At 42.5% G+C, this 14,698-nt stretch overlaps 1 protein-coding gene across 15 annotated transcripts in view; it reads left to right on the top strand.

Moving 5' to 3' along the window:
- TMEM164 (transmembrane protein 164) overlaps window positions 1-14,698 on the top strand; it is a 168,075-nt gene that overhangs the window by 135,197 nt on the left and 18,180 nt on the right. For all 15 annotated transcript variants that reach the window (XR_005203102.1, XM_017546501.2, XM_037744967.1 and 12 more), the window contains one exon: window positions 3,051-3,129. Coding sequence is in view for 14 of the 15 variants with exons in the window: in XM_017546501.2 (XP_017401990.1) it covers window positions 3,051-3,129 (79 nt within the window). In the remaining variant the exon portion in view is untranslated. The remainder of the gene's footprint in view (window positions 1-3,050; window positions 3,130-14,698) is intronic.

Genomic DNA, 14,698 nt, shown 5'->3' on the forward strand with positions numbered 1-14,698 from the left:
CTGGGATTACAGGCTCGCACCACCCCACCTGGCTAATTTTTGTATTTTCTTAGTAGAGACAAGGTTTCACCATGTTGGTCAGGCTGGTTTCAAATTCCTGACCTCGTGATCTACCCGCCTCGGCCTCCCAAAGTCCTGGGATTACAGGCATGAGCCACCGTGCCTGGCCCCTTTTTCTCCTTCTTTTTCCACACTTCCTCCTTACCCTATTTCCTCTTTCCCTTCCCTGGGTTTGGTTGCAGTGGCATATGCACCAAGGTCAGTACTCTTTGTGGCCCCATGAAGTAGAGAAGTCTTGGAGTAGGGGTGAGGCAGCCATCAGAGGAAGGAAACTGCTGGTGGGGACAGTATCTTGGCCACTCCATCTCAAGTCTGTAGCCACGGTGGCTACAGAGATGCAGTGGGCCAGTGACAAGAGGCTCAGGAGCTGGGAGGCCTATATTGTAGGCAAGTTTGGCTACTGTGTGATGTGGGGCCAGGGTGACAGACGGTGGGCAGAACATGCTATGAAGATAAGGATCATTTAAACAGGAAGGGAGTAGGATAAATCACCATGTGGAGGGACAAGTGAGGACATGTGCATGTCCTGCCCCTGGTCCTGTTGCTGATACCACTATGACTACTCCCATTCATAAGGGTGGCTCCTCCCCATGGAGCATCTCTTATGAGTCAGACTTTTGTAGGAGGGAGCAAACAAGCAGAGGATAGCTGAGTGTGCTGGCTAAGACTATAAATTCTAGAGCCAGACTGCTTGGATTTGAATCCTGGCTCTGTCACCGAATGAGGGTATACCCTTGAGTAAGTTATGTAACTTTTCCATACCTTAAAGTCCCATCTCTGAAATGCAGATAGTGGAACAATATAGTTCTTATGAGGATTTGTTTAAATTGACAGTTTACAAAGTGATTTTCATAGTCCATGGCATAAAAGAAGTTCCGAGTGTCTGTTATATTTTTTTAAATTTAAAAATCATACAACAATCTTGTAACAGAAGACATATTTTCATTTTACTGATGCCAACACGGAGGTAGAGGGTAAGGGCCTTGGCCAAGGCCACATGGCTATTGAGAAGCAGAGTCAAATCTAGAATACAGCTTTGACAGACTCCAAAGTCTTAGCTTGTAACTTCAATGCTTAACTGCCTCCCTGGACATTCAGGTGGAGACTTTGCTTTCAAGAAAGGTTGGGTGGCACGGAGAGGCAGGTGAGCGCTGTGAGTCAAGGTGGGTGGCCAGCAATTGGAGTCTGTGAGGACACACCTGGGACTAGTGACTGCCTGCCCTTGGCCCAGCTCCTTGCTGGGGGAGAGCAACCTGACTTCCCAGGCCCATTTCAGGAAGAGGTCAAGCCCCTTAGGTACGTGAAGGTGCTGATTTCAGCCAGAGAGCTGTGCCTTCTTGGGACTTTTTCTTCCTTCTCTGTTTTCCGGGTAACCTCAGTGAAATTATTAACCCTTTTGTACCTCAGCTTTCTCATCTGTCAATTGAGTATAATATTTTACCTGCCTGCTTCCTGGGGATTTTGAGACATTGAGTAGACTGTGGATGTTAAATCATTTGAAAAGCATAAAGCAGTACCTAAATTTAAGATAGCAGAGTGATCTCAGACCACAGTACTGTGAAGGTCCAGTGTAGACCTTTCAGGCCTCCATAGCTACTTTGTACTGATAATGCCCAGAGTCTAATTTCATGACCTTTCCAGCTGGAGTCTATAGTGATACTTGGAATCTTACCTCCTTTTCTCAGTTTTTACATTTCCCTCAGTGAGTGTAAGTTAATAGTTGAGCAGCATGTGGGTTCCTGGGAAATTATTTTCCATTTGGATTTTTATTTTAAAGACCCAGAGCCAATGTCTGTGTCCAGGCTCCACAGTTGTCCCAGCTCCCATTTTGGGAGCTCTGCCATCTTTTTGGTTTCAGCCCTTGGCACAAGGCAGACCTGGGCTCCTGGGCGTGGGGAGCCTGTAGCTGCCTCCTCTCTTTAGCACACAGTCTTCGTTATGTGCTTGCTCTCTGGGGAAGAGGGAGGCAGCTGACCCTTTCCCCTGGTGCCCTTGTCTGTCCTGGCGTCCTTTAGGGTATGTGTATGTGTGTGTGTGTTAGGGATTACGTACGCCCTAGAGATGAGGCCTCTTGCCAGCTGCCAAAGTTCTTTTTTCCCCAGAATTGAGTTAGCCACCGAACCATTTCCATTCTCTGCCTGCTGCAGAACTCTACGGCAGGGCCCCTATGGCAAGTCAAAACATGCTCTGCTTTGATAATACAGAGATTCCATTTTGAGAGGGTTGGGAAACAGGAGTGGGTGACTGGGTGTGTTGGATGTAGGGGGAGTGAGAATATTCTTTTTGGTAAGCTGTGCCACAGTTGGCCCAGCAGCTTGGTCTAAACTCAAAAGTACGGCTAATGCTGGGCTGATACTCAAATATCCAATGGGGAAACTTTATTCTTGGATCTAGGCCTATGAGACCTAGCAATCTTTTTTTTGTTCATCTGGAATATGGGGATAATTCTACTCCATATGTTCTTCATGCCAAATGAGAAATAAACTTAAAATAGTCCACCATCTAGTCTGCAGGAGCAGGAAGTGACATAAGGTTGTAATTCTTAAAGTATATTTTTCAGAAAACAAACTGTTACTTAAAAAAAAGAGTCACTCGCTAAGTAAGTTTGGGAAATACTGGGGATAAACAATGGCAAGTAGGTTTCTTGTCTGTAGGGACCACTTAGGTCCTTCATATTCCAATAATACACATGAGAAACCACCAAAGGGATATATTATATGCCACATCTCCTAAATTTTTAACCAAACTTTCTTACTGGAACATTTATAAGTACGTTCTCTACAAAAGACACTTAAGAAGATCCTAAGTAGATCAGAAGAATATTCATTTTGTTCTTTTTTTTTTTTCCTGCAATTGTAAAGAAAAGTGATTGGGGAAATGCATGGGATTACTAAATTGTGGGTCCTGAACAGCAAGGGAGGTCAACTTTGGACTCTATTGAAATGAGTGCTTCCTGATCTGAAACACTTCTCTCCCTCCTCTCCTCACAGCTCCCCTTTGAATTGGAGATTTACTACATTCAGCATGTTATGCTCTACGTGGTACCCATCTACCTGCTTTGGAAAGGAGGTAAGGCCAGCAAACCACATTCCTATGCAACCCCCATACCTAGCCTCTCCCTTCTGTTTTCGGGAGTCACAGCCTCTTGGATGCCTACTGGGATCATCAGCTACTGCTTAGCTGTTTCTTCAGCATGTTTTATGCCAGGCACCAGGAAGTGGGGAGATGGGAATGCATGAGGCCTGCAAGGGATCTGGGGACTTTTTAGATCCATCCTTCACTGGGTGACTATGGTGCTGCTGACTGCCTGTCACAGGCCTGTGCTTTGGGTTCTTGATGGTGGCATTGGGTTTGCATGGAGTCCCCCACACTCTGTCACCCTCTTGTGCTGTGCCTTCTCCCTGCCTCAATGTGCAGTGGTGGGGTAGAAGGAGAGAGTAAAACACTTGGTCCACTCAAGAACAAAAGAGATATTGTAAGGGGCAAGAAGTCCAGGGACTAGGGTAATTATGGGATTTGGAGGAGAGGCAGATGAAAGATCAGTGTCAGCCATGTAAAATAAACCACTGGAAACCTTGATTTGATGTTGGAGTCTCTACCTGTGGGGGTCTGTCCTGTAGACCTTGACTCAATGACGGATGAATAAATTCACTCAGACACAGAATACAGTGAATTAGCAGGCTGGGGTGTACGTGGTCACTCACAGATACTTGAGGAGACTGCTATAAAGAGATAACAGCCACCGGCCATGACATGCTGGCCTCTCTGGCTTTTATTCAGCACACATTAAATGACAAAGGCTTTAAATCAACACCATTAGAGGGTGAAGATTAAATGCCAGGTTCTGAGGCCTAAAGTAAACACCATTAGTTGGTAATATCCCTGGTCAACCTCCCCTTGAGAGAGCTATCTGGAATGAGTAAGGGTTACTTTATAGGACCACATGAGTAAACGAATTAGTTAGGTAATCTCCTCACACTCTTTTGTTTCTACTTTAATTTATTTAACTAAGGGGACAAAGCTGCCTTTAGCCAACTACTGTAGTAAAAACCCTTAGGCCTTCCAAAAGGGTTTGTGTATATTCTCTATAACTAAAATTTCTCCTACCAGCCTGACTGAATTGCCACAATTTGGTGAAGAGGGTGAGACCACCAACCTGGTAGAGGCAGCCTGGAAAGGAAGCTGATGTATGTGCGACCTCTCAGTGACCCTTAGATTATCCCATCCCTCTGTTGTATAACAGACAAATGGAAAGGGAAGTGCCTGTCCATATAGGCTTGTTGTGAGAGCCCTCCTTCTCAGTGTTCTTTACTTCCTGAAAGGCCTTGTGACTGGAAGACATCCTCTTTCATTGTTAGCCACCAGTGTCTCTGTCTCAGTTGCTGAGACTTTTCTGTTCCTACTTTCCTACATGCAGCAAGGGTTTCATTTCTACCATACTAAAAGTGGCATGAGGCCACATGGGCCCTTGAGCTCACTGGAAGATGGTCTGGGACTTCTGTTGGGTTCTGTTGCTTCTTGTCTTATGAGTGGATGCTCTAACTTAGGCATTCCATCAGATATTAAGATCTGGTGTGGGATAGCCCCAAGGCCTAGTCAACCCAGGAACATATTGCAGGATGGAGTCTACTTATAGTCCAGAGATTTGCCTCCTGTCAGTTTTCCATACTTGCCTAAATATTCTTTGAGACTGCGTTTACCCTGTGTGGCCACTTGGGGTCTCACAATGTCCAAGCACACTTCCTTTTAATTTGCTGTAAAAGCACTATTTTCCCGACAAAGCTTTAAGGAAAGTCTGAAGTTCCAGTATCCAGGAGACTTGTGCATTTGTTAGGTCTGTCCCCTGTGGCAGCAGAAACAGTCTCTTAATAATGTTAAGTCTTGGAGATACGTGCATTCTGAATAGAACCAGGCAGATAGGTGTCCCTGGGCCTCAGACCCCTGCTACTCATCATTCCTGGCTTCTGGGGTGTGTGATGGAAGTCATAGCCAAATCTGCATGGCTGTTATTTAAATATATTTGTACTCTAAGGTCACCATAAAAATCTGTCAGGTAGCTGGGTTAGACTGGTCTGACATGGAAAATACCAACTAGCCATCTTTCCTCCCTCCAAAAGAATAATCCAGGAAGCCACATCCTTAAGACTTGGCTAACTCTAAGATAATTATATCTTCTTAGGGCAGATCTTCCCGATAGCCCAGTTCCCTAAGTGGCGAGGTGAGAGATAGTTAGGGCTGTAATGAGAGACAGTATGCTCTGTTCTTGCTAATAATCCATAATAATCCTGGCTCAGTGAGGGTTTAGCTTGCAGCACAAGTGGAGTGATCTCACCAAACTGACTTTTGACTCCAGGACCTGGATGAGAGCATCTACCACCCCACAGAAGTTAATGGGCCCTAGTACCTTCTATCTGGCCAACTTTGAGATATTTTGAGGGCTCATCTCCCTTTCCAGCTCTTTGCTGCCATCTGCTGTTCACTTGGAGGGAATTATGAGCATTGAGAGAAACATCTGATTTCTTCCTAAGGCTGATTTCACCTTTGGTCCCAAGCATCAGACCTAGGCCTTGCAGAGGCAGAAAGGAGCTGGAGTGTGCTATGGGAAGATTACTTTACTGTAAACCAAGAAAGCTGAGAGTTGAGGATTCTGTTCCATAGAAGTCTCTTGTAGTTTTGTAGAAATAAATGGCTTACCATTTTTTACCTAATACAAGACAGCTCTCCTGTAGATATCTCCAATGCCCAGGAACCCTGTTTTCCTGAAAGGCAGGATCCTGCTTGAGCATACAGTGCGTCTTCCTGTGGTTTTGGGTGGGTGGGTAGGTGGCGCCTTATGGTAACCTCACTTCTCCCTTATTCTTGCAGACCTATACACTGTCACAGCACATGGACCTGTCTCACCCGTACCACTCTTTTCTTCCTTTGGCCCGTTCCTTCATTTCCCTGTTTCCTTTCCTTCCAACTTTTACCCGTGACCCCCTGGAGCTGTATTTCCTTTTTTCTTTTTTGTGTTACAGTATTTTTAAATTTAATTTTTATTAGACACTGACAAATTATACATGTATATATATAAGATGATGCTATGCTATATGTATACAATGCAGAATGATTGAATCAAGCTAATTAACAAACTATATTTCTTACAAACCACCCCCAACCACACTGACAGCTCTTCATGGAGCACAGAGCCCTTCCTGTCTCTTGCCTGTGGCTTCCTCTAATGGAGACTGTTCTTTCTGCTCTGCCCCATATGCTCCAGAGCCCCCTCTGTCTCTTCTAGACTCATCTCTACGTTAGGGGAAATGGCTTTTTCTTTTACCATTCTCTTTTTTTCATCACCACCATCACTTGACCTCTTGGTCAGTTCCCTCACATTCCTGGAAGTCGCTGGCCTGTAGCTCTCAATATTTCCATTACAATTTGAGCCCACATCTTGAGAAACTTCTTGTAAGGATCACACATCCATTCCTTCTCAAGGTCTGGACTTCTTAATTGCAGTGACCGCAGCATTCTCTTCTTTTCAGCCACCAGGACCTTGTTTTCCCCTAAAGCTCCTCTATGTGAGAACATAACTGCTGTTATGTTCTTTCTTTGACCCAAATCTCCACTCCTTTCCTCTTCTTTTCTTCCCATTCAGTTTCTATCTCCATGATCTGTCATTGAACCTTTCACTAGCTCCTGTCTCACATTCCTTGTCCCTTCCAACTGGGATAAGTTTCCCATCCCTTTTCAGTGTTCCCAATCTTGGCCTACTGGAGGAAGTCTTTCAAGCCATTCTGATTAGGGTCATGAAAATTTCATGATACCTATTATAATTGTGCTCTCAACACCATTGCTTAATTTATTTTCTGTCTATGGTCAGCTTCTCCACACATTGACCTCAAAAGTCCTATGCTAAATCTTTACCACCCTCCTCAAACTTCCTGTCCTTTCTATTCAAACCTTCTGTCCACTTCACCCTCAATAGATCCCTCATCTCCCCACAAACAACTGAGAAAATTGAGGTTTTGGGGATGAGAATTTTCTTAACACTTCACTCTACCTCTGCAAGCTTCTTTACCGACATCCATTCCTATGTTCCTCCTTCTCATTCTAGAAGAAGTGGTATTCATTCTGTTCTGGCCAATAACACCCCTGTGTGATTAGCTCCCACCCCTCCTACCTTCTCTGGAGCCTCATTCTATCAATTAATCACTTATGTGCCTGGATATATTATTTTCTTTTTTTAGACAGGGTCTCACTCTGTCACCCAGGCTGGAGTGCAGTGGTACAATCACAACTCATTGCAGCCTCAACCTCCTGGGCTCACGTGGTCCTCCCACCTCAGCCTCCTAAGTAGCTGGGACTATAGTCACATACTACCATATCTGGCTCATTTTTTTGTATTTTGTAGAGACAGGGTTTTGCCATGTTGCTCAGGCTGGTTTTGAACTCTTGGGCTCAAGTGATCCTCCTACCTCAGCCTCCCAAAGTGTTGGGATTTACAGGCATGAGCCACTGCACCTGGGCATTACCTGAATTTTCCACCCTTTCTTCACTGCTGGCTCTTCAGCCAATACAGATGCTCAAATTTTTCCCATTCTAAGAAAAACTTTTTCGCAATCCCATGCAACTGTCTTCCCTCTTCCCTTCACAGCTAAGTATCCTAAAAGAATAGTCTAAACAATATTTTTAAAAATTTAGTTCTTTGGGCAAGACAATTTTTGTCTTATCCATGTAAACCATCTGTGTTATTGTAATACATGTCCTTAAATCTATGGAGGTTTTTTTTTTTTAACTAAAACTTACAGTCTTTTACGAGAAGCCTCATAATAATATCCATGAGATTGTAGCTTTGATTTATTGGTTGTCTATTTTAACACAGTTTAAATACAAAACTATTAAAAATGAAATATTTATCTGTCTGTCACCTGAAATCACCTCATAAACGGTGCATAATTTTGGGAGACACTTGGATCTGCCCTTGAGTTTTCTTATCAAAGACCTTTATTCTTCATAACACTTCACTCTGCTATCTAATCCTCTACCAAGCTTTTCACAGAAATGGTATTTCTAAAGATCGCCAGCAGTATCTATCTGACCAAATCTGATGACCATCTCTCAATCTTTATCCTACCGAATGCTGCTGCATTGGGTGGTATTGATCACTCCAGTTTGGAATGCTCTGCTTCTGGGCTTCCAAAGTTCTTCTCTTTCCTGGCTTTTCTACTTCACTGATCATATCTTCTCAAGTCTCCTTCACAGGTTCGTTTTTCTGACTCCTCTGAGATGTTAATTTCCTCAGAGCTCTGTTCTAGGTTTCCATCTCATTGTAATTCTCTGGTATGGTTTTGCCTGCTTTCACGGTTTAACTACTAGTCTGTCTAGTTATGTTCCTTCCATCACTGTCTACAGCTCAGGCTTAGGAGATTCACATTCATATAGTTTACTGAACATCTCTACCTGAATGTCTTAAGCATATGTCAAACCCAACCTGTCTATGTTAAACTCATTATCTTCCCTGTCAGCCCTCCTGCTCTTCATGTGGTTCGTGCCAAGTAGCACCATCCAATCACCCCAGCTAAAATCTGGAAATCATTCCTGCCTCCTGCATGTAATTCATCCATTCATCTCACATATATTAACATATGCCTTCTTCCTGCCAGGATCCAAACTGGCCACTGGGGTGCTCTGATAAGCCAAAATCAGACACCACCCCATCCCTCATAACATTCAAAAGCTAGTGGGGGTGGGGCGGGGAGATGGATATGAGTCAAATATCACATGAATGTATAGTTATGACTGAGACAAGTACTCTGAAGGAAAGGAACATGCTTTTATGAGAACTTAGACCAAAACAAGCTGATTGAGCTTGGGGCTTTAGAGGAGAGTTGCCTGAGGAAATGACATTTAAAGAGGAATCCAAAGTCTGAATTGGAGTTTACTAGGCAAGTACAAAATTAGGGGAGGTGACTCCTTGTACAACCGCACTGTGGCAGTGGGAGCACAAACAGGGTGGATGACACTGGCCCAGAAGGGCAGGCTAGGGGTAGATATGAAGCCTTTGTCAGCTGTGGTCAGGGGTTTGGCCTTGATTGCCAAAGCCATGGGAAGTCTTTGAACATTTGAAGAAGGGATATAACATCAGCTTGCTTCACCAATTGATTCTTCTCTGATTTAACTTATTTATGTATTTTATACATTTTAATTCCAAAAATCTAAAACATAAAAAGCCATATTGTGAAAAATGTCTTTCCCCTCCCTTCCCTCCATCCATATAGTTCCCTGCTACAACTCTAAAAGTGACTACCATTTTTGTTTCTTGCATATCCTACCAGAGGGTTTTTTTTTTTTTTTTTGCATATACAAGTCAATTTTTAAAAAATATTTTCCCCCTTCTTCAGACATTCATCCTAAAATAACATATATACAACCATCCTGTTGTTATTGTTTTGCTTAGCAATATTTCTTAGAGAGCTTTCCACGTGAGCCCACAGGAAGCTTCCTCTTTCTTTCTTCCTTTTTCTATCATGGCATAGTATTACATTGTGTGGATGATGGAATACAGTAAAAATGACAAAGCTTTGATATAAGACAACTATATGCCAGATATTGTCTCACACTTTCCCTGTGCATTAACTCATTTAATTCCTATAATAACTCTTTTAAGCAGGTGTTATTGTTACCTCCCTTTATAGAAGAGGAAACTCGTACTCAGATAGCAAGTGACAATCCCAGGATTTGAACCCAGTAGTATGGTTCTATGGTTCTTGCTTTTAATCGTAACACAAGGTTATAACACTATACCATAAATGTAATTTTTCAGTCTGCTATTCATGGCCATTTAGGTTGTTTCAAATATTTTAATAATATAAATAACACTGCACTGAATGACCTGGTACCTTTGCCATTTTGCAAGTCTGCAAGAATATCTATAGGATATACTTCCATAAGTGGTAATGCTGAAACAGAGTATATGCATTTGTAATTTTGTTGGATATTTCCAGATCCATAAAAGTTGTACCAGTTTAAATGTTTACTGGCAATGTATGAGAGTGTCTGTTTCTACACGGCCTCACCAAATTGGATTTTTGCCCATCTGATGGGTTTAAAAAAAAAAGGTATATCAGTTCAATTTTAATGTGAATTTCACTTTGAGTGAAGCCAAGTGGGTTTTTTTACATATTTAAAATTGGCATTTGTCTGGGCGTGGTGGCGCAAGCCTGTAATTCCAGCATTTTGGGAGACCAAGGCGAGTGGTTCACCTGAGGTCGTGAGTTTGAGACCAGCCTGGGCAACATGGTTAAACCCCGTCCCTACTAAAAACACAAAAATTAACCAGGTGTGGTGGTGCACCCCTGTAGTCCCAGGTACTCGGGAGGCTGAGGCATGAGAATCACTTGAACCCAGGAGGTGGAGGTTGCAGTTAGCTGAGATCATGCCACTGTACTCCAGCCTGGGCGACAGAGTGAGACTCAGTCTCAAAAAAAATAAAATAAAATAAAACTGGCATTTGATTTCCCCTTCCTTGAACTACATGCAGCTATTATATGCTCATTGTTCAGTTGTGTGGACCTTTTTACAAAATTTGAATCCTAAGAGCTCGTTATGTGTAAATATTATTCGTTTACCCTTTATGATATGAGCTACAAATTTTGTCCTCAGTTGTATGTCTTTAACTTTGCCAATGTTTTATTCTTGCCATGCAGGATTTTTACATTTCTTTTTTTGGGGGTTGGGGGGTACAGAGTCTCACTCTTTTGCCCAGGGTGTAGTGCAGTGGTGCGATCTCGGCTCACTGCACCCACCGCCTCCCAGGTTCAAGTGATTTTCCTGCCTCAGCCTCCTGAGTAGCTGGGACTACAGGTGCACGCCACCACACCCAGCTAATTGTTGTATTTTTAGTAGAGATGGGGTTTCACCATGTTGGCCAGAATGGTCTTGATCTCTTGACCTCATGATTCACCCTCCTCAGCCTCACAAAGTGCTGAGATTACATGCGTCAGCCACAGCACCCAGCCAGATTTTTACACTTCTATGTAATTTATTTTTTATTTTATGGCATCTGAGTTTAGAGTCATGGTTAGAAAGCCCTTTCCTACTCCAAGGTTATAAAAATATATATATCCCATGTTTTCTTATGGTATGTTTATAATTCCTTTTAATATTATTTTTTAAAATTTAAATCTGTTATTCACTTAGAATATATCCTGATATACAGTGTAAGATAAAGATCCAACTTTGTTTCCAGCTGACTTTCCTTTTGTCCCCATACTGTTTATCAAATAGTCTCNAGGCCAGTGTAACAATTTTTGGTTTTATTCTTGGTACGATGTGAAGCTATTAGAAGACTCTAATTAGAGAAGTCTACATGGCATGCTTTATGTTTTGGAAAGATCATACTGGCTGCTGTGTGGGGAAATCACTGAGTCTTCCTGCTTTTACCTCCTAAATATCTCTCAAACTCATCCCTTCTAGGAGCCCTACCTTGGGCCAAGCCTTGCGCATCTCTTCCCTCAATGGTAGTAATTGGTTCTGTGTGATGTCTCTCCAGCTAGTCTCCTTTGCTCCCCCTAAGCCCATTCCTGAAGCTTCCAAAGCTATTTCTATAGCTCAAATAGGATCATAGCATTTTGTCATTTGGAAGGTTTTGGTGGCTCCCTGTTGTCCCCAGTGCACAAGACCATATGACCTAGTATCCAGCCCCTTCAACCTCGTCTCTTTACACTCCCATTTTTGTACTGTACACTTTGGTGATACCAAAATCCTTATGGTTCCCTGAGTATTTTATCCAATTTTCATGCCTCTGTGTCTTTGAAAATGCTGTGACTTCTGCCAGGAATGCTCTTCTCCAGCTGTGGGACTGGAAAACATTCATTTCTCAAAACTCACCTCAGTAGTTACTTTCTCCAGGAAGCCCTCTGTAACTATTCTACCCCAGCTCCTGCCGGCTGCCTCTGTTCCTCCCATTGGTGTCCTCCTCACATTATAGACTTTACATGCTGGTCTCCCTGAGGACAGTTAATTTTTCATTTTTTCTTGGTATGTAGGGGATGAATGAATGAATGAATGTCCTTCTACTGAGGGACATATTCATGTACTGCATAATGCACATAACTTATACGTCTTACAAGCTAATGTTTACTAGGCACTGGGTTTGTTACTTGTATGATCTTGATTTCATTTAATCCCCACAGTATCCACTAGACTTATGGGAGTACATCACATGGGGCGCATGACCTTGAATGAGAAAAATAATTACATCTTCATGTCCATTAACTCCAACTGAAATACACTCATCTCTCGGTATCCATGGGGAATTGCTTCTAGGACTCCTGCCACCACAAATGCCAAAAACCATGGATGCTCAAGTCCCTAATGTAAATGACATAGTTTTTGCATCTAACCTACACATATCCTCCTGTACACTTTAAATGAAGCTTGTCTAACTTACAGCCTAGGATGGATTTGAATGTGGCCCAACAAAAATTTGTAAAGTTTCTTAAAACATTATGAGTTTTTAAAAAATTCTTTTTAGCTCATCAGCTATCATGAGCGTATTTTATGTGTGGCTCAGGACAATTCTCCTTACCATGTGGCCCAGGAAAGCCAAAAAATTGGACACCCTGCTTTAAATCATCTCTAGATTACTCATAATACCTAATACAATGTAAATACTATATAAATAGTTGTACTGTTATTTTATTCATATTTTTTTACTATTGTTATTTTTATTTCTAAAAAATATTTTTGATCTGTTGTTGGTCAGATCCACAGATGCAGAACTTGCAGATATGGAGGGCCGACTGTGTGGTATTTCCTTTAGTAAGGAATGTAGATAACAAACCACAGTTACATTAGCAGCAGTTGGCATGCTATCTTAATGTAAATTACACATATTTTCCTCTTATGTTACAGTTATTGCAGATATCTCAGAAAATCATTTGCATTCGTCATTACCTCAAAATTTAAAAAACAGCTGTGCCTTCTAAAAGCATTTTGATAACTGTATTTCAACATGATTATTTTCTTTTGTAATCCTATATATTCTATCTCATACACATAAATAGTTTATTCTGAAAGGGAGCCATTACACTTCCTCAAACTGCCCAAGGAGTACATAGTACCACCAAGGTGACGAGTCCCTTTACTAGAGTTTATTTTATTTTATTTTTATTATTTTGAGACAAGAGTCTCGCCTTGTTGCCGGGGCTGCAGTGCACTGACGTGATCTTGGCTCACTGCAACCTCCACCTCTCAGAGTCAATCAATTCTCGCACCTCAGCCTCCAGAGGAGCTAGAATTACAGGCATGTGCCACCACACCTGGCTAATTTTTGCATTTTTAGTAGAGATGGAGTTTCATCATGTTGGCCAGGGTGGTCTGGAATTCCTGGCCTCAAGTGACCTGCCTGCCTCTCTGCCTCCCAAAGTGCTGGGATTACAGGTATAAACCACTGTGCCCAGCCTGCATTAGAGTTTAATCCAGTATTTGAAACCAGATAGGTAGAGATGCCTCTATGCTGCCTGTCCATGGAGTCGCTGGATTCAGATAGACCATAGGTACAAATCCTAGTTCTGCCACTTGCTAGTTAGTTCTGGCATTTGGGGGAGAACCTTGACCTCTCTGTGTCTGTTTTCTCACTTGCAAAATGAGGGTAGTAATAGTACCTACCTCATAGGGTGTTATCAGGATTTACTGAGCTGATATATGAAAAGTATACAGAACAATGCCTGGCACATAGAAAATACTATGTATTGTGTTTGTATTATTAATTAAGCACTGTTCTGCCTGTTGTTAATTGTACATCTTTCTTCCAGCTAGACTGTGGGCTCTAGAGGTCAGGATTGTGCTTTGCTGTGTTCTAAAGCCACGGAACCTTGCATGAACTGAGAGCATGCTTGTTGTGGATTTAATATTTCTGGTACTCCCTCCTGTGAGACACCTGTTTCTCCTCTGAGCTCCAGGATACCATCTCTTTCTCCTGGGTTCTCCTACTTCTCAGGTTCTTTCTCCTTGGGCCATTTTGCTCTGTCTGCCCCACAGATCCTGGTGTTCTCCATCAGTAGAGCTAACACAGGCTCGAGAAGTAGCACAGGTACTTCAAAAATAACAATCAGACTCCTCACTTCTGTACCCCTTCTCTCAACCTGCTTGTCTTCCTCCTCTGTTTCCTGTCTTGGTTAGTGGCTCTACTCTCCATCCACTGTCAAAGCAACAAAACGTAGGCAGCGTTCTGGATCCCTTCCTCTGCATCATCCCACATACACATCAGTTCAGAAGTTCTGACAGTTCACATTCTCAAAATTATTTGCAAATTTGGCACTTCCTCCCCATCCTCAATACCCCTGTCCTAGTGCGGTCTCTCAGCCTCTATTACCAGGACTACTTTGCTTAATGTCTCCTCTCCCTGCCCCTGATTCCCCCTACCTCGTACTCAGTCTATCCTCCATACAGTCTCTAGAGTGACCATTTTAAAGAAAGAGCAAATCTGATCTGATTTTGCTCCACTGCTTAAAAAATTCCATCCAGGATGACCACACTTCTTTGCATGGCATTCAAGAACATTCCATCTGATTCTTGTATGTCTCTTTGACCTCATTTCTCATCGCTTAGACTCCAAGTCTATTACTTTATTATCTGTTTTTGTTTTGTTTTG

Source organism: Cebus imitator, unplaced genomic scaffold (assembly GCF_001604975.1).
Source record: "Cebus imitator isolate Cc_AM_T3 unplaced genomic scaffold, Cebus_imitator-1.0 Scaffold189, whole genome shotgun sequence".
NCBI classification, from domain to species: Eukaryota; Metazoa; Chordata; class Mammalia; order Primates; family Cebidae; genus Cebus; species Cebus imitator.